This window comes from Centruroides sculpturatus, unplaced genomic scaffold, assembly GCF_000671375.1.
Source record: "Centruroides sculpturatus isolate CEXI.00-Female unplaced genomic scaffold, Cexi_2.0 scaffold48, whole genome shotgun sequence".
NCBI classification, from domain to species: domain Eukaryota; kingdom Metazoa; phylum Arthropoda; class Arachnida; order Scorpiones; family Buthidae; genus Centruroides; species Centruroides sculpturatus.
The window spans coordinates 20,215-43,951 of record NW_019384294.1 but is presented as its reverse complement, the minus strand read 5'-3'; the positions used below and the strand labels follow the sequence as shown (position 1 = coordinate 43,951).

Genomic DNA, 23,737 nt, shown 5'->3' with positions numbered 1-23,737 from the left:
TTGTTAGACAAAGTTGAAAAAATTGCAATTATCCACGTGGATTTTCTGGTTAAGATTTTACTCTTCATGTCCAGTTAACCTCGCTAAGGATTTCTCAAACGGGATCCCGGTTATTTTTTTAACCCGGGAAATATCCCGGGAAATTCTTCTTATTCCGGGAAATCCTGCAAATTTCTTAAAAGTTCACTTTTTTCTTATTTTGTGTTAAGGTTGAGGAAATTTTGCAAATAGAAAGTATAATTAACTCATAAACTGTCAGAATACATTTGTATTTATTAATTTTAAACATACTTATTAGTTTTTTTTACATTTTTGCTTGTTATGGCATGTCACAAATGATCAATAATCAATATGTAGCTTATTTGTGGCAGGACTCTGAAAATTCTTTACTTCTCAGAACCTGTAATATCTGGAATAATTGTGCTTATGCTGTCTTAATTTTTAACCATGCCCAGTAGCTTCAATAACTGCGTAATGCCAGGTTGTGCAAATTGGAAAAGGATACAAAAAGTATGAAGTTTTTCTTCGTAAACCTGATTATTAAAGACAAACGAACTGCTGAATTATTGGGCTATAAGCATGATGTTTCTATTAAAGTAGATAAATCAAGAATACTAGAGAGCAAAAGAAGCACTACAATCTCGAAAATGAACTAGAAATCTTCCAGGTTACAGGTGAAAAAACAGATAACATCTGTCTTCTCTTAAATGCATTAAACACAATTCCACTCACATCAATTGAATCGGAAAGGGCATTCTTAGTAGCAGGATTTTTCATTACTAAAATAAGAAACAGATTGAGTGATCAGAGTATTGTTGACAATCTTTGCTTTTTAAAATTTTATTATAAAAATTTACAATAATATTTTGTATTTTGTTTTATTTAAAAAACAAAAATTATCTTTAAGTTAGAAGTTTGATTGATCTAAGTTCATTTTTTAAAAATTTTCAACTCAATTCAAAGCTTTTTTCCCCCCGTTGTTGTTGTTGTTGTATGCAGTTGTTTCCAGCAAACTTTAATAAATTTTTTCTATTTGTGAAAATTTCTATGTAATTCAAAGGTAATTTTTAATATATATCTTACACAGCATTATTAATATGATTTTGGAGGTTGCAGAATGAATTAAATTACTTCAAAAAATGAAAAATAATTATATCATTTGATTTCAAGGTATTTTGTATTGTCTTAAAAATAATTAATTCTACCCACGGATCCTGGAAAACAGTTCACTTTTTTCCTGAAATCCCAGGACTAGCAAAAGGCTAAGAAATGAGAAACCTGAGTAAAATCATAAGTAAATGAATAGAAAATTTGAAAATGGAAGTAATGAAACTGATAGTAACATAATGTATTCTAAAAATCTCAGTTGTAAGTTTAATCTTTATGTATGTATATTTGTGAAAGAGCCAACTGAAGATGGGCAATTGGTCCAAAATACATTTTGGCTTATGTATACATCTATGTAAATACCTTAAAAAAAAAGTGATATATTTATATAAGCATGGCTGTTAATATATGATATGTTGTGATTATATGAAAATTATTCTGGTATTTTTGAAATTGAGATGAAAATTGTTGTTGTTATTTTGCTATGTACATTTGTTTACATTTGGATATTTTAGAGTATTCCTGGTGGTTATAATGCTTTGAGGAGAATGTATACTGAGTTACAGGAACCAATGCTTAATGCTGCACAGGAACAGTTTGGATCAAATCCTTTTGCCGCACTTGTAAATAATGGTAAGTTTCATGGTAAAATAATTTTTGTTTAATAATATTCAAAAGTAACTTTTAATTATTTTGTTTTTTTATTTGCATGAAGGTTATTTTAAATCTATCTGTTCACATATTTAAATTTAAAATTGTTTATTGCATTTATATATTTCAGTATATTTTATTGACAAGTTTTATTAAACTTTAATTTTATTCAGGTGGACCTAATAATAGCACTCAACAAGGCACTGAAAATAGAGAACCCTTACCAAATCCTTGGACATCATCAGGATCAGGTGGCCAAACAACACCTTCCACTACAAGTTCTTCTAATACCACACCAAATACATTTTCTTCAGGTTTAGGTACCAATAACATGTTTAACACACCTGGCTTACAAAGTCTCATGCAGCAGTTAATTGATAATCCCCAGTTAATGCAGAGTATGTTTAATGCACCTTATATGCAAGGAATGCTTCAATCATTAGCTGCAAATCCAGAGATGGCTGCTCAGGTATCTTATTTTATTTATTAATAATGTTATATCAACATTTGAAAGAAATTATGTTTTAATTTATAAATAAAAAAGCTATATTACAGGTTTTTATATTTGAAAAGATGTTTAAAATTTAATTTTTAAAACAATCAATACACATTTTTTGTTAAATATTATATAACAGGCCTGGCCAATTCATAGTGGGGTGTGATTGACTTTCATGAGTTAAAAGCATCACAAAAAGTGATTGTCATTTTCAACATCATTACTCTAAATACTTTATATTATGGATACACATAAACCAAAATTGGAAAAAAAAGGGGGTTTGTGGGAATGTTATTTCTGTTGTAAATAGGAAAATCACTGGTGAGGAAGTCAGACAAAAATACCAAAACTGTTGCACTACCAGACAGGATGAAAACTTCTCCAATGCATACTCTGACCTAGGTCAAAAGACAGGATGCATTCAAATTGTTTTTCTAAATGTACACACTTTTTGTGGTCTGAACATTTGACAACAATTCCAGAAGCAGCACATCAGGTATAATCATTATGCTGGGGAAGAAGAAAGATTATATTGGATTGTTCAGAAAGTAAAAAATTTTTTTTGTGGGGGGGAAAAACAATTTTCTTATAATATATAAACACTAGCAGACCCTGCCATGCGTTGTTGTGGCTCAAAATGTATCTATTATAAATGTATAACACTTCCCCCATGGGAGAGATTTTCAAAAAATCCCTTCTTAGTGTACATTCTCTTGATGTACCCTATTAAAATGCAAAAAACCGCATCTAAAATACTATAATAGAAGTCAAGTTCTTCATGGTAAGACTTAATCCTGTCCCTCTCCCCGTGGGGGGAATATCAAAAAATTCCTTTTTAGTGTATATTCTGTTGACATACCCTATAAAATGCAAAAAATCACATCTAAAATAGTATAAATACAAGCAGAGTTCTTCACAGTAAGCCTTAATCCTGTCCATCTCCCTCCTGCCAGTGGGGGGAATTTTGACATGTATATTATATAAAAACACATGTATATTTGATTGCAATGTTGTGTCAAAATTTCAAAGGAATCAGTAGGAACAAACGAACATTACATTTTTATTTATATAGATAGATAGATGATGATCTGCTTTAGTTGATCCTCACAGAAAAGCAAACTTAGGTCATCGTACTCATGGAGTTAGTGCCATCTGTTGGACATAAAAGCCTTAATCCTAGATTATATCTTTTAATTTATATGAGTGTTTAACGGAATAATATACAGCCTATGTCCACCGTAAAGTTTCATTCTAAATATTGGTGAAAGAATCTTTGAAATCGGATGAGTAGTTTCAGAGATTACCTCCTACATCCAAACTTACAAACTTTACCTCTTTATAATAATATAGATTTCATTTAATTTACAGTATATGAATGTTTAACGAAATAGTATACAGCCTATGTCCACCCTGAAGTTCCATTCTAAATATTGCTGAAAGAATCTTTGAAATCGGATGAGTAGTTTCAGAGATTACCTCCTACATCCAAACTTACAAACTTTACCTCTTTATAATAATATAGATTTTATTGAATTATATATTGGCCATTTTGGTTAAATACCTGTTGCCATCTTTCTGGTAGTAGCATGATTCTACATTCATAAAAGTTTTGACTTCACATACAAAAAACTGACCCAAGTGATTTTTGAATCCTCATCTAAAGTAAATGTTTTACTGTTTAAAAAATTTTGTAAAAACCAAAACAAGTAATAATATGAGGGTGCCAAATCTGGCAAATATGGTGGGTGTGGTATCACGTTCCATCCAAGCTGTAACAGTTTCTGACGAGTTACCAAACTTGTGTGAAATCTGGCATTATCATGGTGAAACACTACACCTTTTCTGTTGATCAATTCAGGCCTTTTTTGTTTGATGGTATCACTTAATTTGTCCATTTGATGGCAGTACACTTTCAAATCAATTATGGAATTGTCTGGTAGAAGTTCAAAAAGAAAAAAATGCCCATAAACTCCCATCGAAGAGAGCTTCTCTTTAAGAACATGTGGAACCCATATATCAAGTTTTGAAACAAAACCAAGTTGTTTCAACTGATCGTAAATGGTTTAATTTGACAAATTTATTCTCTTAGCAATTTCTCATGTTGTTATTCAGCAGTTTGTTTCAATCAATTCCTTTATTTTGTCTTCATCAACTTCAACTGCTCTTCCAGAATGTGGTGCATCTTCAATATCGAAATTGCCAGAACAAAATTTTGTAAACCAGTTTTGGCACTGTTGTTCTGTCAACACATTTTTCTTGCTTGAACAGCATTTCTATTATTATTTTTTTTGGTAATAAAAAAGCAAAATAGGCTGAAAATGCTGCTTTTGATTTTCCATAAGTTTTAAGTTATGAAGAACTATATTATTACACACACCCATTACAAAAATAGTTAAACTTTTGGATATCTTAAAAAAATTTGTATGAAGACTTGTTCCTTATTTGATTAAATATTTACTACAATATTTAAAATTTTATCAAAGTTCTTGTTTATTGGTGTTTTAAAAATATTATCTGATGTGTTTGAATTGCTACAAAAATTTTTCTTTCAGATAATTTATCAAAATCCGCTTCTTGCTGGAAATCCTCAGTTACAAGAACAAATGCGTAATATGATGCCTACATTCCTTCAACAGGTAAGAAATAAATTTTTATCTATAAAATAATAATAAAAGAAAAATTCACAAAGTTATGAAAAAAATGGATACTTATTAAAATTTGTGTACTATATATTCTGTATGCTGTATATCTAAATATATAAAATTACTTGTCCTGACTGAGTGATTGACTGATTGATTCATCATTGTCCAGAGCATTGAACCTAAAGAGACTAAATTTTGTACACAGTTAGGGTATGTCATGAAAACGCACACTAAGAAGGGATTTTTGGAAATTCCCCTGCGAGGGGAGGGGGAGAAGATTAAGGCTTAACCTGAATAATGGCTTCTACTGTACTATTTTAGATGCGATTCTTCGTTTTCATTGAGTACTTAGGTGTATTAAATTGATAACATTTCAGACATTGTTATAAATATTTTTATATATTTCGATTTTTTAACCAAATGTTCGAACGGTTTTAAATTTGAATTTGTTATTGCATATTGGTTTGATTATAGAATGATTGTAAACATTCCAGAAAATTGATCAAATTGAAAATAGTTCGTTTGATTTGCAGCGATTCTCATCATTCTCAGCAGTAGGTGTTATATAACAATTACTATGGTATTTCAACAACAAAACTAGTCAATTGTTGAAATACTGAATATAAATGGGGTTTGTTTGCAAAACTTGTGCGTAACAGCTAGTCAATTATATAATTATTTTCATGTTTCTCTAATTTGTTAGTTCATTCAGTTTTATTAACTTACACTTAAATAATAATTACACTTATGCAAGAAAACATTTCAATAATTATATTTTAAAGATTTTTAATGTTTTTTTTATTTTTCAAATATGGTTACACAAATATAAATTATACAATTATATTTTTATTGTACATTTTTAATTGTGTTAGCAGCTGTTATAATTTTTAATTGACTGTAAGGACAAAAAAAACATGTCACTCATTTACGTTTCAACAATAATTAAAGAAATTTCTTTCAGAAATATATTTTTTTAATCTTAATCTTGAATTATATTTTACTGTTTATTTTTGTAAAGGCTTTTTTAATAACAAAACTAAATTTTATAAAATGTAAAAATATTTTAAAATACTGTTTCAGTAAAATAAATATATCGGAACAAAAATGATGCTGGAAAATTTGTCGAAATAATAATAAAAAAATAAATAAATAAAAGAGCATTCATTCAACTGTTTTCAATATTTTTTTCCCCCTAACAACAGTGATTATTTTCAGTTATTATTCTTGGTTATATAATAATAGAACAGCTAGATGCTCTGTTTAATTAGTGAATTGTTTTGAGTATAAACTAGTCAATTGTTTCCATTTATTTTTCATAAAATTGAGATATGAACACAAAGCTGGCTTAATTAATTGATGCCCTTTTTAAGCCATTAGAAAATTGAATTTGTAAAACTATTCAAAAGATTTTGTTAAAATATAGATATTTAATTTGCCAATTAGGATTCCAGAAGACCAAAATAAATTTTATTAGTTATAAATAATTTGATTTTCTTTTTTTTAATTCAAAGATTATCTTCAACAACAAATGTTTACTTTTTATTTATTGTTGAAGACATACATCCTTTAGGTTCTTCTTCAGATCATGTCATTTGCTCTCTGTTGTAATAGGAAACAGATAATGATGTCATGATGACAGAATGGTTTTTTAAGTTAAATGTTTTCTTGAATAGATAAACAAATATAGAAAATTTTTTAGATTGACTTTATACATACAAATAAATTAGTACAAGTTTTACATCATTCTCAAATTTACATTATGCATTATACTGTTTCAAAAATTAATTGTAAAATATGTATTTTAGATATATTCTTGAAAATCTTGTTACATATTAACTACAATTAATATTTTAATTTAAATGGAGCTCTAATAAGTTTTTAATAAATGTTTACAAAAAATATCTTAAACATTTTAAAATGTAAGAATTAAATCATGTGAATGATTTAAATAATATATTTTAATTGCAGATACAGACACACTAAAATTAAAAATGAATTATTGTCTTTATTATAATGTTTATCTCTCTCTTAAGTGTTTTAAACCAAAAATACCCAAAGAAATATGTAAAAAATCTTAGTTAATTAAAAAGTAATATGCTATAAACTGGTATAAAGGATTTAATTGATTAAGTAGGCAAAAAAAGGAAGGTCTAAAAACTTACTCTAATACTGTTTTCTTTCAAATCAGATCTTCATTTCATTACCTGAATAACAAAATGTTAAGTATTTGAAATTTAAATAATATTTNCTGATACAACATGTAGGAGATGATGGATGATTTAGCTGGTGTGACATGACGTTAAATATACGCCAGGATGGATCGCAACTGCTTGAGCACTTTTTATGGATTGACTAAGCATTTTTTTTTTCTGGAGTGGAGTGTGTAACTAATTGTACACAAAATACATGATACCAGATATGTTTTACACCAACCCTCTGTTATTGGTGTCTGGAGGAGAAAGTTGTTGATCCTGTCTTTATCAACAGAGAGAACCAGGTGTAATGATTGCTGTCATAATATCCTATACACAGTAGTGGATGAATAACTTGATGACTTGCTGTTGGAGCAGCTATGGCAAGTCTTAATATAAAAATATTTCTTTTTCTGTTGTTATAAAATTAATATATGTTGTATAAAAATAAAGTTAAAACTAATACAGAGATAATTTATGCTTCTCATTTATCCATTCTCCCAAAGGAAATAATTCTAAATAAAGATGGTGGAATAGAAAAGTTCTCCATATTGCCACATAAATATTGCATCTTTTTTAATTATACATATACAAACATCTCAAAGCTCAATGTTTTAATCATAAACCAAACAATTGCCATATTAAAGTATGCTATTTTACTACTACCTAAGCCATAGCCCAGTTTAATACAGCAATCGTTTTTGGTTTATCTTTTAATTATAAAATACATGTAAGAAATGTGTTTTTTGCTATAACATAATCTGCTTTGATGAAATACGTCAGTCTACCCAACGGCATTTGACAAATTTATTAGCATTATAGGTAGGTATGTTACCATCTGTTGATAATTTTAATGAATAAATAATTGAATTAAATTAATTTAAATGTTTGAAATAAGAATTCTTTGATGAAATACGTCAGTCTACCCAACGGCATTTGACAAATTTATTAGCATTATAGGTAGGTATGTTACCATCTGTGGATAATTTTAATGAATAAATAATTTTGTTTAGAGTGAAGTTAGAATTATTTTAGATTATTTGTTTAGATTAAGTTATGAACGATTGTAAATGATGATGTCATTTCTGTATAACTTAGAAAGGTGTGAAATAAATCAGCTCCAAATGTTATTAGTTACACACAAACCCTACTGTACTGGTACATATGTGCAGATTAAAATAAAATAATATCTGTTGTTATTTATATCTAAATATGAAGTTATCCATTTTATGTTAATATCAGGTTAGTCCATAAGTTCATGTGTATTTTTATCTACAAAAAAGCAACAAAAAATTTTAATTAAATTTTATTTCAATCTATAATGTATTTACCATTATTTTGTACAATTTCTTGTTATCTTGATGGTAGCTTTTTAATCCCGTCTTTATAAAATGATTTCAGTTTTGAATCAAAATATTCAGAAATAGCCTTTTTTACATTGTTCTCATCCTCAAAAGTTTTTCCTTTTAAAAAATTCTGCAAACTCCGAAAAAGATGATAATCACTGGGAGCAATATCTGGCAAATATGGTGGATGAGGTAAAATTTCCCAGTTGAAGCTTTGGAGTTGAGCAGTTGACGTTGTTGTCAGTTAGCTATTGACAGTTCATGTGGTATCCATTTTCCTAGCTTTGAAACTTTTCCGATTTGTTGTAGATGTCTATGAACAGTTCCATGGGATGAATTTAAACGTTCCGCAATTTCATCAACTGTTAAAGATGGTTCTGCTTCAACTAGTGCAGAGAGAGCATCATCATCAAAGTCAACGGGTCTTCCAGTACGAGCCTTATCCTCCACACTAAAATCATTATTTCTAAATCTTTCAAACCACTTCTGCGCAGTCCTTACACTAATTACAGTTTGATTATGAACAGTATTTAATTTTTTGGCTGCATTTGTAGCATTCTCACCACTTAAAAATATAAAGTATAAAACATGTCTCTTATATTCATCTGTTATTTCCATTTTAATGAAAATAAACAACTGAAATGTTCCTAATTCTGAGCAGTATTATATGAATGAGATCCAATTTAACACTTCAGTGTAAAAAGTATCACATTAGACTGACAATTTTAACAGCAAAACAAGATTTTTCTCAAGGTCATAAAATAGGTAGGAACTTATGGACTGACCTGACATTTTGGTTATGGTATTTATCATTTTGCATTAAAGCTGTTGTTTTATTACTTAAAAATTATTTACATTAATATTTTGTATTTAATTTTTAAAAAAGAATAATAAGAATTCTGTAATAAATTTTATTGCTATTTTGAGTTTTTCTTCATAACTTTCAAATTTCATATTTTTATTCTGTTATATTTCTAATATTTTATCTATTAACTTATAAATTTTATAAGTTGAAAGCACTTGGCAGCAGTGAATGCTTCAATTTTTTTTATAGATTTTGTAAATAAGTAGTAACATCCAAATGCAGTTATTTACCACAAAAATTGTTTGCATTTGGATTAACTTTTCATCTGTAAATTTATAAAGTATATTAAATTGAGCTTGAACAATAGCTTTACTTTTTTCAGCAACACTTCAATTTATGTAAACAAACATTTTTGATCCCTTTTCATAGGTCTGCATCAGGTTTAACGTATAAACAAGAAGATTTTATCTGTAAGTTTTAATTAACGTTCTAACAGCTGCATATTTTATCGGATTGTTCAGAAAGTAAAAAATTTTTTTTGGATGCAACCCACCTTATGCAGCTGGTTTTGGCTGCTTGTCGTGATCTGTCCATTGTCTTTTTCTCATCACATTATTAGTCTCCAGTAACTAGCCAATCAAGAAAAGGTTTTAAAGTAATGCGGGATAAAAGAGACCTGCAAATGTTTACACGTTGTTGTCGGTTAGCTATTGACAGTTCATGTGGTATCCATTTTCCTAGCTTTGAAACTTTTCCAATTTGTTGTAGATGTCTATGAACAGTTCCATGGGATGAATTTAAACGTTCCGCAATTTCATCAACTGTTAAAGATGGTTCTGCTTCAACTAGTGCAGAGAGAGCATCATCATCAAAGTCAACGGGTCTTCCAGTACGAGCCTTATCCTCCACACTAAAATCATTATTTCTAAATCTTTCAAACCACTTCTGCGCAGTCCTTACACTAATTACAGTTTGATTATGAACAGTATTTAATTTTTTGGCTGCATTTGTAGCATTCTCACCACTTAAAAATATAAAGTATAAAACATGTCTCTTATATTCATCTGTTATTTCCATTTTAATGAAAATAAACAACTGAAATGTTCCTAATTCTGAGCAGTATTATATGAATGAGATCCAATTTAACACTTCAGTGTAAAAAGTATCACATTAGACTGACAATTTTAACAGCAAAACAAGATTTTTCTCAAGGTCATAAAATAGGTAGGAACTTATGGACTGACCTGACATTTTGGTTATGGTATTTATCATTTTGCATTAAAGCTGTTGTTTTATTACTTAAAAATTATTTACATTAATATTTTGTATTTAATTTTTAAAAAAGAATAATAAGAATTCTGTAATAAATTTTATTGCTATTTTGAGTTTTTCTTCATAACTTTCAAATTTCATATTTTTATTCTGTTATATTTCTAATATTTTATCTATTAACTTATAAATTTTATAAGTTGAAAGCACTTGGCAGCAGTGAATGCTTCAATTTTTTTTATAGATTTTGTAAATAAGTAGTAACATCCAAATGCAGTTATTTACCACAAAAATTGTTTGCATTTGGATTAACTTTTCATCTGTAAATTTATAAAGTATATTAAATTGAGCTTGAACAATAGCTTTACTTTTTTCAGCAACACTTCAATTTATGTAAACAAACATTTTTGATCCCTTTTCATAGGTCTGCATCAGGTTTAACGTATAAACAAGAAGATTTTATCTGTAAGTTTTAATTAACGTTCTAACAGCTGCATATTTTATCTGGATATTAAACATAATATATATGTATATAATATTACAAAATACTATTCAGAGATAAATACATTGTAAAATGAACCCAATATAATGAAATAAATTACAGTAAATCTATATATATAAAAATGAATGTATGTCTGTCTGTCTATGTCCTTCATGCATTATAACACCATTTATCTGATTGCCATGAAACTTTGGGAAATTTTTTAATACACTCCCGCGAAGGTTTCTGGCATAATACATTTATCCTATGATAGATGGCGCGAGTGTATACGAGCATCGTGAATTCGATCGATTTCAAATTGTGAAGACCATTTCCTCCCTCCAAAAAAATATCTCTATATATGCATTTGTGAACTGTTATTTACTGATATTTGTAATAATTTTTGTTTAATCACTTTATTTCAACTTTTTTTTTGCTAATTATGTATTCGCTCAAACTTTGTTAAAACCTTAACTGTATCCCGAACAACAACCGAAGTTGTAGGAGGAAATTCGCCTATTTTACCGATCTAGGTATTTCCCCTTTTCCAAATTTTAATATCAGCTCAAAATAATTTAAAAAGACAAATTACAATAAAACGGTTTATTATCCAACTATCAGAAATTTAACAACATGCCAAGGAAGAGAGGAAGGAGCAATTAAATAATTAAAATTGTAAAGGATTAAAAAATATATATAAAAATGGGGGATATCGCACTTCTGACAATCGCTGCAAGTGTGTGGGCTAAATTTGGAGAATCCGTGCTTCTCACATGTACAACTGTATGTGACCAGCTCACACATCGGAAAACCTTCTGATTTATTCGTGTACGTATCAGATAGAAAAACAAAAATATCGTGTATCCACAAGCACTCCAATAAATAAATAGAATTGAAATGACACTTTGAAATGTTTTCCCGATGAAAATGAATAATAATAAGTTTCAATAAAAATGATAAAATGTAAATTTAATTTTATCATAACGAGTTTGCTTGAATTTTGTTTCTTCTGAGATTGCAGCAATGCACGACGGGTAAGCTAGTTATGAATAAAATAAAATACCAAGGTGGGTTGTTAGCTTAAGACAACTTATTATAAGCTGAATTTACTCAATGTCTACTATGTGTTAGTATATATTGTCTGATCACTATATTGGGTTATCTACTAGTGATTGCCAGGCTTTTAATAACATTTCTTTTTCTTTATTATTAACACAATGACCTGCTCTCAAAGCAAAGAATATTTAATATGCTTCTAGTGTTCTTAGCTTATGAGTTTGAAGACTCTTTTTATCAGTTTTGCTTGGTCCTGTGTTCAGACACCCCAGGTTTGCTTTCTGTTTGGACCAGTACTGTAGTATGTTTATTTTTATTAATGTTGTATTTATGTTCTTTGCAGTAATGTTTCATTTGTCACCCCTAGGTATGTCAGTCTTTGATTAAATCTATCATCCTGCACTGGGATTGTATATACTCCTGGAGCTAAGCTGTTATTGATACGGGCTTTGCCATTTGTTAGAAGCCTGAAGTTGCTGGGATTGCATTTATAAGTTATTTTTAATTAAATGTTTTTAAAGATTGCATTTGTGTATTTGGCTAATGTTTTATAAGCAAGAGTAAGCCTAGGGTCATAATCTAACATTAAATATTTTTGAGGTAGTCCTTCTATGGTGGGTATCTTTGTTACATTTGGTCATGTTAAGGTTGTTTTCTGTTTTTTTTTAACCATCCCTGAAATCAAATCTGAGCGGTATTCATGCACCTGCATTATTTTTTTTAATATGCTCTTATTTCCTTAAGTGTCTCACCAACTTTAGAGCAATGCATGTACCAAGATTTTAAATGTGCTATTTTATAGGATGGGAGATTGCTAGAAAGGAATGGAGGAGGACTTGTGATTTGGTTTTTGATATTTGTGTGAATATTTGTCTAGCTGCTAATGTCATATTGAGGTCTAGAAAGTAGGCTTGTTGCTTTGTTGTTGTTCTAACTTAATAGTTAAACTGTGTCAGCTGTTATTTAAAAGTATCTGTATTTTTGATATTCAGTTTAACTTTCCATATTATCAAGATATAATCAACATAACATCTTTAGAGGATAATGTTCAAAAACTTATTTATGTAAGGTTTTATAGTTTAATGCTCTAATTACTAGCTCGCAGATGTCTCTTGAAAGCAGGCTACCCATTGTACCCTCATTGCTGGCAATATATTTCTTTATTGAACTTGAAGAAAGAAATATAGCATAACAAATGTGTAAATTCTAATATTTGTCTGTGATATGATTGTGTAGATAGCATTCTGAGAGTGCAAGAAACGAGGTTCTAGCTTCACTGATGGATATATTGAAACAAAATTAAAGATTATTATGTACTCATTATCCTTTAATGCAGTGGTTCTTAACCAAGGGGTGCGAGAGAAATTTCAAAAATTAAAAAAAAAAAAAAAAAATATATGAACAAGGCGACCGTGTTCTCTACAAACCATGGTACCCAGCAACACGGCACCCCGACTTCTTTATTCTCTACTGTCTCACTACTGCACTCTCTACTCTATCGTCTCTCAGCACATAGCACTTGTCATCAGTTGTCAGTACATGCAGTTAATGTAGTCACATTGTCACGTGCAGTACAGAAACTAGTTGAGACGTGTTCACATGCCTTGAATACAGCACTTTTGCACATCAAAACAAGCCAGAAATCACTAAATGCATCTGATGACTACGCATGGCTTAAAAAAAAAGAGCCTCGTTTTAATAGAATTATTATGAATAAACAACAACCTAGCCATTAAAATTTAAATATTGCTTTTTATGTTATATAGTAATATATATTGTAAATTAAACATGGCATTTGTTTATGCAATAAATGTTTTTTCTTAAATAAAAAATATACACACATTTTTTTAAGGGGGTGCAAGAGCTTATTTTCAGATTCAAGGGAGTGCTGACCACTAAAAAGGTTAAGAACCGCTGCTTTAATGCAATACTCTATAACTCATTTATCAGTTATTTCATGTTGGCTATGGAGTATTTGTAACCTTTTTGCAAGCAGTTGGTATATGCATTTCTCAAAGGCAGCTGTTGGTGACCTTGCCTTATCCACTATCAGATGTAATTGTTGGTCTTGTTTGTGTATCTTTGCAAATGCGAATAGCCTTGAGAGGTCTGGAGAGTGGATTATGGCATGCTTTAATCCTAATAATCCAGCCAGTTTTGTGCATGCAATTCTATTAACTTTGCTGAGTGTTGGTAAGAAATGCTTCGTTAGTATGTTGACAAATATTAAAAGAGGTTGAAAACATGTTTAAATAAATTAAAGTATTGCTGAAAAAAGGATTTAAGGTGTTGTTAAAATTAAATTAGTCTCAGCTTATACAGAGGTATTTTTTATTGTATATTAAATTATAATTTATTTTAAATATGGCTCATAATTTTTTAGTGCAGTAGTATAAATTATAAAATTTAATTTATATGATGCATATTTAACCAATACAAAACTGTGTGAAAGCAACAGTGATGATTATTAACATGCACAATGTATATGTGAGCACTGTAACTTTAATGTAACTCACATCTAGACTTTCATGATAAATTGTAATAAGTAATTATATATAAAACTAAACATAAATTATAGTAACAATTAAATGATAAAACTAGATTTACCATTGAACTAGAACCTTGGCTAATATTTTATGTAATATCTGCATATGCCAACCTAGAACCTGATAGTAAGTCTGGTTTTATCCTTTGGTTATTACTATAAATTGTAAAATTTATTCATTTAACAAAAATAATTTTGTTTTAATATGCCTTACTTTTTTATTTTGTTTAATAAAACTTAAGTGATATTTTAAATTTAAATAATTATCATCATGGGATATTCAAATCATTTCATGCTGTAATATTATTTCCCATTTTCATTCATATTGACTAGTCTCCATTGCAAAATTATCTGTAGTTTCATCAAAACATTGAATCAAATCAATTTAAATTTAGAAAAAGTGCTTATTATTAGTTATGCAATAATTATTACGTATTTAGTAATGTTGAAAACTATTGAAGTAGCATAAACTGAAATAGAACAGATTACTGTTTCAGTTTATAACAGTTGACATAACAGTTTAAAAGATTGATATTTGTAATTAAATGGAAATACCAATTTTCAGTTTTGGATTATTATGTCTGATTCATTGAAAGCTTCTGATTGATGAACTACCTTCTTCTGATGTAAATATTTGTTGTTATTGAAAAATATTATATTAAAAACAGGATTATAAATCTTAAAAAATTATTTATATTAAATTTTTGATAAATAAAAGTTAATTTTTCCTAATTTCTGTTTTTCAGCTTTCATTTAATAGTTTACATTGATGAACTTACAAAAAATTGACAGAAGATTTTTCTGTAAAAACATTTTTACAGAAAATTTATTAAGTTTTTCAATAATATTTTTATGCATCTGGATCACTTCTGTCCTAATATTTTATCCTAGTATAGGTATTCCTTGTACAACACAACATTACTACCAACATGGTTTCACTCTAAAACATGGTTTGAAAATTGGGGATATCCATCATACCACATGATTTCTGGTTTTACTCTAACACATTTGGGAAATCATGTGTACAAAATTTCACAATTTTTTAAGTGCAAACTCCATTATTCTATTTTTTTATTATTATTATTATTCAAGTGAACATGTGTGTCATATCAAATTTGCCCATAGATTTTACAATATTGAAATTTTCAATTTGTTTTGTTAGGTTTACTTTAAATGACAACTTGATAGTACAATTTTTTTCCTTATACTACCTTTCCTATCAGCCATGTATTGTTGACTTTGCTTTCAGGCATTAGCATTTAAGACTGTTGCCATGTTTTGGTTTTATAGATTAATCTTCATATTTAGTAAAAAAATTTTTAAGCATTTTTAGATAAGTGTTATTAAACTTATTTAAACAACACTTATCTAAAAATGCTTAAAAACTTATTTAAACTGTAGGTAAGTAATCATTTATGAAAACGAGCAATGAAATACAGTGGTATCTTAGTACTTGAACAATTCAGTATTCAAACACACATTCTGGAGAAAAATTGCTTGCTACTTGACTGAACAAACCCTAAAACAAATTCTTGATTACTAACATATTTTTATTTTGTCATCTATAAAAAAACTTCTATGATAAAAACAAGAAAAATGGAAGATGTTGCTGTTGATATATATTTCTGACCAGGATCAACAAAAAAGCTCAGATGATGATGATGATACTTTGTAAAAAGAAAACATCCCCACTTAACTAATAATAATGCATACTACAGTATTTTTAATTGTGATTGTTAGTTAATTATTGATTGCGTTAATAAAAATATTTATCTTAGTAACGTAAAAGAATAGTATACTTTTGCTAACTTCTGGAATGTAACCCCATGTTTTGCATTAGTTCTTTGTTTTATATAGCACAGATTCATATAACACTGCACTTTTTCAGAATGTAACTACCACGTTATATGAGGAATATAGTTTCATTGAATATACACATTAATTTGAAGAATCTAATGAAATTTTAAAATGTATTTTATTGTATATGTTACCGCTAAAGCTCGAAATCCGTTAATGTGCGCATTACCTAGCTAATCTAGGTAATGCGCAGATTAACTAGGGTGATCCGTTAAAGCTGCGAAAATTATTCCATTTCTCAAATTACCTAGGTAATCTGCAGATTAACTAGGGTGATCCGTTAAAGCTGCGAAAATTATTCCATTTCTCAAATTACCTAGGTAATGTTCAGATTATCTAGGTAATCTGCAAATTACCTACTAGGCACTCGGTAAAGTGAAAATAAGATTTTTGCTGGAACAACAGCAACGTTTCTATACGCTTAAATTAACATAATGTTATTTATTTAATTTTCAATATCTAAAGAATCAAGTTAATACAATCAACAAATTAGTTGAATCAATCATCAATCAATTAGAAAAACTTTTATACAAAAACCAAACGGTTTAAAATATTACTACAATTAGGGAAATGAATTTGCAAAACATATGATAAAATTGTACTTACTTATTAGTGCAATCTAAAGATTGGTGACACTTTGAATTACGTAGCAATTGGTTTTTGCGACAAGCACGCCTATTTGTGGTACATTTAGATTTGCAGTCACATTTTCTGAAACCCTGCCCAGTACCAAGGGATTGTTTTATTGCTGTTTGACGATTTCTACAGCAGGGACATCCATCTTCTTTCGTTAAAAATCTCTCTTTGCAAACACTGAATTCAGATTTTGCATACAATTGTTATAAAATAGCTATTTTAGTATCAAGTTTATAAAAGCCATCCTCTGTTTTTCTAAGAACCACAGCTAAAATTGAACGTGCATCAGTTTTTGCTCTGTCTTCTTCGGGTACTTTAATTCTCACAGCGAAACCTTCATCGACGTTTGGGTGCTTTGCATTAGAAACTGCTAACATTTTCTTTGCTTGCTTTTCTAAACATTTCTTGGCTTCATCACGCTGTATTTTCTGATCCATATTCTTTTTACAGATGATGCACAATACATTCTTACCATACCCTTCCTCTTTAGGATCTACTTCACCACAAACTGCGTGAACAAACATATTACACGATTTACACTTGTGAGCACTTGATGCTGCTTTTGAGCAAACAATACAGACTATGTCTTGTATACTGCTCTTTACAGGCTCCGTACGAAACTGTGATGGCAATTCTGCTGAAGTTGAGAGTAACTCAGTGATGACTTCTTCAACTTGCAGAGGCGATTCCTTGGAGGTGCAGGGTAACTGAATATTCTTCGTGACTGCATCATCAATCAACGGTATAGAAGGCAGTTTAAGATTACTATCGGTAAATTCTTGTATTTCTATAGGTGATTCTGTAGAAGCAGGGGATAACAGAATGTCCTCTTGAGTAAGATTTGACTGTGATCTCATAATCACAGTCTCTTGTGAATCTTCTAATTTTTCAAGGTCTACTTCAGTTTTTATCGAAAACTGACGTCAAACAATTCTCCAGCATGGACAAAGTTTTTCAAACTTTTCTCACGCATCTGACAACGGCTCAATGAGTTTTTCACAGCCTCGTACAGTCAACACATCACACCTTTGAATTATTTGATAATCTCGAGATGATTCTTTCTTCTTGGAAACTTTTATTTGCTTTACATCTTCAATTATGGAATCATACTTTGGTTTGTTATTAAAACACTACGTATTATATTTTAAATCTTCGCTAAAGAGGTTTGCGAAGAATCTTTTCTTGATTTTACTCACCAATTCGGTGCTTGCTTGCATTCTAGGATTTAAATTTATCTACGTAAAAAAAAGGAGTGGGGAAAGGAAGTGAAAGAAACAAACTTTTGAACTTTAACGATACGGAAGCCGTTAATGTGCAGATTACCTAGATGCTCTGCAAATTACCTAGGTAATTTGAGAAATTGAACAATTTTCACAGCTTTAACGGATCACCCTAGTTAATCTGCAGATTAGCTAGGTAATGTAGACATTAACGGATTTCGAGCTTTAGCGGTAACATATATATAAACATCAACTCACAGCCCGAGTATATAACAACATCACCAATCGTTTGGTGATGTTGTATTTTATTGTATTTTTTAAATTTAGTATATTGAATTTTGTAGCCAGATAACTGCTACAATATTGTGGTTATATTACTAGTTATGTATAAATACAATACTCACTTTGACTGATGTAAATTTTCTATTGTTAAATATGAAATAGTTAAGTACTATATTTTTTTATTGATTTATCTGAGTATGGTATTGTACAATTCAAACTACAGTAGAGCATTGATTATATGAATAACGATCAACTGAAACATCAGTTAACCGAAAGCGTTCCAGTCTGCTAAATCAAATTCCTGCTAGTGCTGCGGCACTGCAGCACTCTCCCCCTCCCTGCCAACCTAAACTGTAGGCCTAGTTTAATGTACTACATTATGTAAGGTATGTATTTGTAAGATATATGATACAAAATATATACAGTACAGTTTCGTGTTTAATATATTTTTTTGTAAATGATCAGTTATCCAAACAACCCCGTCCCGAATTGTTTCAGATAATCGATGCTCTACTATACATTTTTGACTTATTAAATATGGTTTTCTGGGAAGCAGTTAGATTATGAAAGTCAGGGTCTATTTGGATGAACACTAATTTTACAGAAAAAAAATAGTTTCTTTCAAAATAATTGTTAAATTTTTTATCTTGTGGATAAATGATATATGATTTGTTTTAAATATGAAATTTTTGATTACAGGAATTTACCTGGTAATCAACAACAAACCACTGTACCACCTTTTGGAGTAACTTCTAATACTACTAGTAATACTACAACTTCCACTAATATTAATACCAGTACTACAACTACAAATTCAGATACACGTCCGCTACCAGATTCTTTAGGACAAGATTCTTTAAGTCAATTTATGGCACGAATGGTAACAGCAATGGCAAGAGGAGGAAATAATGTATGTTTATTTTATTTTTAATTTTGTAGTTTTTGTTACTATTGAATTTTTATGAATGATTTTTACTTTAGACACAGGTACCACCTGAAGAACGATATCGCAGTCAACTTGAACAATTAACAGCAATGGGTTTTATGAACAGAGAAGCCAATTTACAAGGTTTGTTAATATTAATTTTCTCAGTGTTTTATTATGTAGGCTGTTTTTTTTTATTTTTTTAAGCTCCGATGGTCCATAAAAAAAAGACATGTGTAAATAACAAAATTAATTTATTACCAAAAGTTAAGTACAAACTTAGTTACTTTTCGACATAATCACCATGAAGATTGAGGCATTTCTCATATCTGTGGATGAGCGTTTCCATCTCCTTGTCATAGAATGTTGCTGCGCTGCCAATGACTTGATATGGGCCCTAACGTTGTTTTGAAGATCGTCATTAGTCTTGAACCTCTGCCCTGCTAGCCACGTTTTCCGTTCAGGAAAGAGAAATAAGTTGCTCAGCACTAAATTGGGTTATATGCTGGGTGTTTAAAGGTGGTGAAGATTTCCACCTCTTTCTTGAACTGAAAACATGGCTAGCAGGGCAGAGGTTTGAGACTAATGATGATCTTCAAAACTTTGTTAAGGTCATCTCAATTCACTGGCAGCAACATTCTATGACAAGGGGATGGAAAAGCTCATCCACAGATATGACAAATGCCTCAATCTTCAGTGACTGTGTCGAAAAGTAACCATGTTTGTACCTAACTTTTGGTAATAAATTCATTTTGTTATTTACACTTGTGTTTGTTTTATGGACCATTGGAGCTTGAAAAAAAACTGCCCTCATATTATTAAGTAAGCTAGAAATAAAAAGTAGAAATAAGTATAAAGTAAAAGAAACCGTTAAAAAACAAAGTTTTGTTAATTAATTAATCAACAGAATTAATTCAAATATTTTATACATTTAAACACATTTTAAAAAATTGAATTGTATGAGAAAACCATTAATTCTTAACATTTCATCTGCATCTGATATGTTAGCTCTAATTATAAATTATTTAATATATGAATAAAACAATAGTAGTTGTGTTTAACTTGTATAAAGCAAATTATACAACAAATGAGATAATGAAAACACAAAACATTTTAATATAATTGAGTTATATCTGTTGCATCGATTTCAGTATTTTAGGATTCTGTTGATAAGAAGATGCATTTCCAATGATGAAAAGTACAAATAGTAATAAATAAAAAGAAAATTACAAAATAAATAGAAAACTATGTTTTTAGATGATCTAAGGAGAAAATTCTATTTTTAATACATTTTCTAGAAAATACATAAACAAAATTTAATACAATTTATTAAGTAATTAATTATTTCTTATCTTATATTTTGTAGATATTATTAGCAACAGATTTAATAACTAGATCTATTCATTAGCAACAGATTTAATAACTAGATCTATTTTCATTGAACCACTAGTAATAAAACTGTTTACACATTTGATGTCAATATTATGATAAATTACATTTATTAGATACATTTGAGTATTCAGTTTTTTTATCCCTGGATTACTATTGTCCATGCAGTGAAAGAGTAGACATGAGTCAGTATGAGCCAGAAGGGTCTATATCAAGTGACTGGGACAGAAGAGACACATGAAAGTTGACACATGGATCTGATCTCTTTTATCTGTTTTGTTTTGTACATCTTTAAATGTTTTTATACTAGCTTGATCATAAATAATTTTATTACTGTGATCCATGTATCAACTCATATATATTTCCTTCCAACCCTTTCATCTGACATAGACCTTTCCAGCTCAGGCTGACTCATGTCTGCTCTTGCTGTATGAACTATAGTAATATAAATTTGTGTCTGCATTTGAAATATTTCTTGATTAGCCAATTTACTTATCACAACAATAAAAAAAATTTAATGTTTAATGGCTCTAGATATTTAATATTTGACTCACTAACTCACATGAAGTCTTAAGAAAAGAGTAAATTTCTTAAAGCAGAATGAAGTGACACAGTTAAAATGGACATTATATGTTACCAGAAAAATCCAACATTTTGAAGAAGAAAGATATTTTGTTCTATGGCATTGTATGAGGCCTTGCTACTTCATATAATATCATATGCAATTGGTTGAGTTTAAGCACATCTGCCTGTCTTAAAAAGAAAACACTTTCATTTAAAATAATACAAAGCTTTACTCATATGATTGATTAATTTAAAAAAAAAAAGTTTTCTGATATTTAATCATCTTACTCGTCAAATTAACTTTAACATTAGACTTACATGTAAGTTATACATGAATTTACGATCATTGGAAACTGAGATTATGTGAATTCAGTCTCCAAAGAAGATCTACTCCCTTCCTTTATACAGAGAGATCCATTTTTAGAATTTCAAATTGAAAGATGTGAGACTGACAGAAGTCGATTAATATAACTTGTGAAAAAGTATCTAGTTGATGTTCAAAAGTATACGATTAATCTTTTAAAAAGTTCACTTAATCATCGCGATAAGATTATAATTGCTAGAAATTTAATATATACNGTCCATAATAATTTTATATTATTATAGTATTTATATCTTTATATATTTTTAAATAAATAAAATTTCATTGATGTGTATTGATTTACAATAAATTTGCATATTTTTGTGTAATATGCATTGTAAATTACATTTGCATTTAATTATAAAATATCATATATATTCTAGTAAAGCATATTATGAGACTATATTTTTAAATTAAATTAAAATATGCATTTTTTTCATAAAGATGATAAAGGCATATTTTATATCAGTTTTAATAGTTCAGTGTAAAAGATATAAATTCTGTTTGGGGAAACAAAAATTATTAATATAATAATAATGTATGTACAGTAAAAGTTCTCTAACTAGAAGCTCCGAGTGACAGGAAAAGACTTCAGTTACAGACGATTCGATTTAGAGAAACAATAGAGTGAAAAATACCAATTCTGAATAGATTTGTATTTTTACCTCTCTTGCATTACATAAAGAATCTTTGATAGTTGTTTGTTTTAAACAACCCATGTAACACCTTTCATCAAAATATTCAATGTAGCTAATGGAATTGAACAGATTTGCAGGTACCTCTTGTTGAGATAAAGTAGAGACTTGAACATTGTCTGCAAATGGGTGTTGGACAGTAGATACAACTAACTGTTTGAACATTTCATGGAAATTCAATAATTAGGAACACTTTGGATAGAATACATATTAAAATTCAAGTCAGGGAAGTTGAAAGTAACAAATCAGTGTCAGGGAACCATGAAAACCTTTGACTTTGAGAAAATTCATTAAATCCCTATATTATTCCACTGAGACCTACCAAGTGCTTTATTTTCTTCAGTTAAAGAAATGTATTAGTTAGAGAAGTCTTACTGTATATTTTATGTCTAAATAATTTTTTCTAATTTATTCTTTTCAGATTATTATAAAAACATTAAAAATTTAATTTTTTTGTTAAATGAAATGTGATTTGGAGGAAATATATTTGTTTGCAAATTTGCCCCATAATTATAAGTATTAAAAATGCTTACTTCAGAAAGTCATTTGTCAATTTACTGAAATCCTTAAAAATTAAACCATTTAAATGTAAGTTAATTCTAAAGAACAATGATGATTATATTTGTTTTATATGAAGTATAAGCTGATGTTGTCCTGGATCAAGACAAAAATGTTTCATAATATTTAAAGATTTGGCTTCGTGAAGAAAGCATTTTTAATACTCATATTATGCAGTTTTTTGATGAGAGCACTTCATACTATATAATCATTAGCTATATGACTGATTCTGTTTGTTAAATAAAGAATTTAGAAAGTTTCTTACAATATATTTGTAAAATTTTATTTATTTTTTAGCTTTAATTGCTACTTTTGGAGATGTAAATGCTGCAGTGGAGAGACTTCTTCAATCACAACAATAAATTTAATTAATTCATCATCATCAAATTGGTTTATTATACATCCATTAGTGATTATCAGCAGGTCAACTACACAGGATTCAATTATGCAAAAGAGGAAAAAAAATCTGTTGATCTTCATCTGTTCATTTATTTGGGTATGGTCTCTACAGTGTTGACAAATTGTAGTTTCAAAATTTATTCTTGGGAAACAATTGTTGCTAAGCAGCAACCAACGTGTATCATAATGCTTTAGGTTTCCCAGTTTCTGTATGGTCAACAATAAATTCTTATTATACAAAATTTTGTCATCACTGCATAT

At 29.0% G+C, this 23,737-nt stretch overlaps 1 protein-coding gene across 1 annotated transcript in view; it reads left to right on the top strand.

Moving 5' to 3' along the window:
- LOC111619201 (ubiquilin-1-like) overlaps positions 1–23,530 on the top strand; it is a 74,505-nt gene extending 50,975 nt beyond the window's left edge. Inside the window, exons 8-13 of the mRNA XM_023360918.1 lie at positions 1,623–1,740; positions 1,932–2,227; positions 4,807–4,893; positions 19,274–19,495; positions 19,567–19,654; positions 23,375–23,530. Of these exons, the coding sequence (XP_023216686.1) occupies positions 1,623–1,740; positions 1,932–2,227; positions 4,807–4,893; positions 19,274–19,495; positions 19,567–19,654; positions 23,375–23,439 (876 nt within the window). The 3' untranslated portion in view covers positions 23,440–23,530. The remainder of the gene's footprint in view (positions 1–1,622; positions 1,741–1,931; positions 2,228–4,806; positions 4,894–19,273; positions 19,496–19,566; positions 19,655–23,374) is intronic.
- The last annotated feature ends 207 nt before the right edge of the window (positions 23,531–23,737 follow it).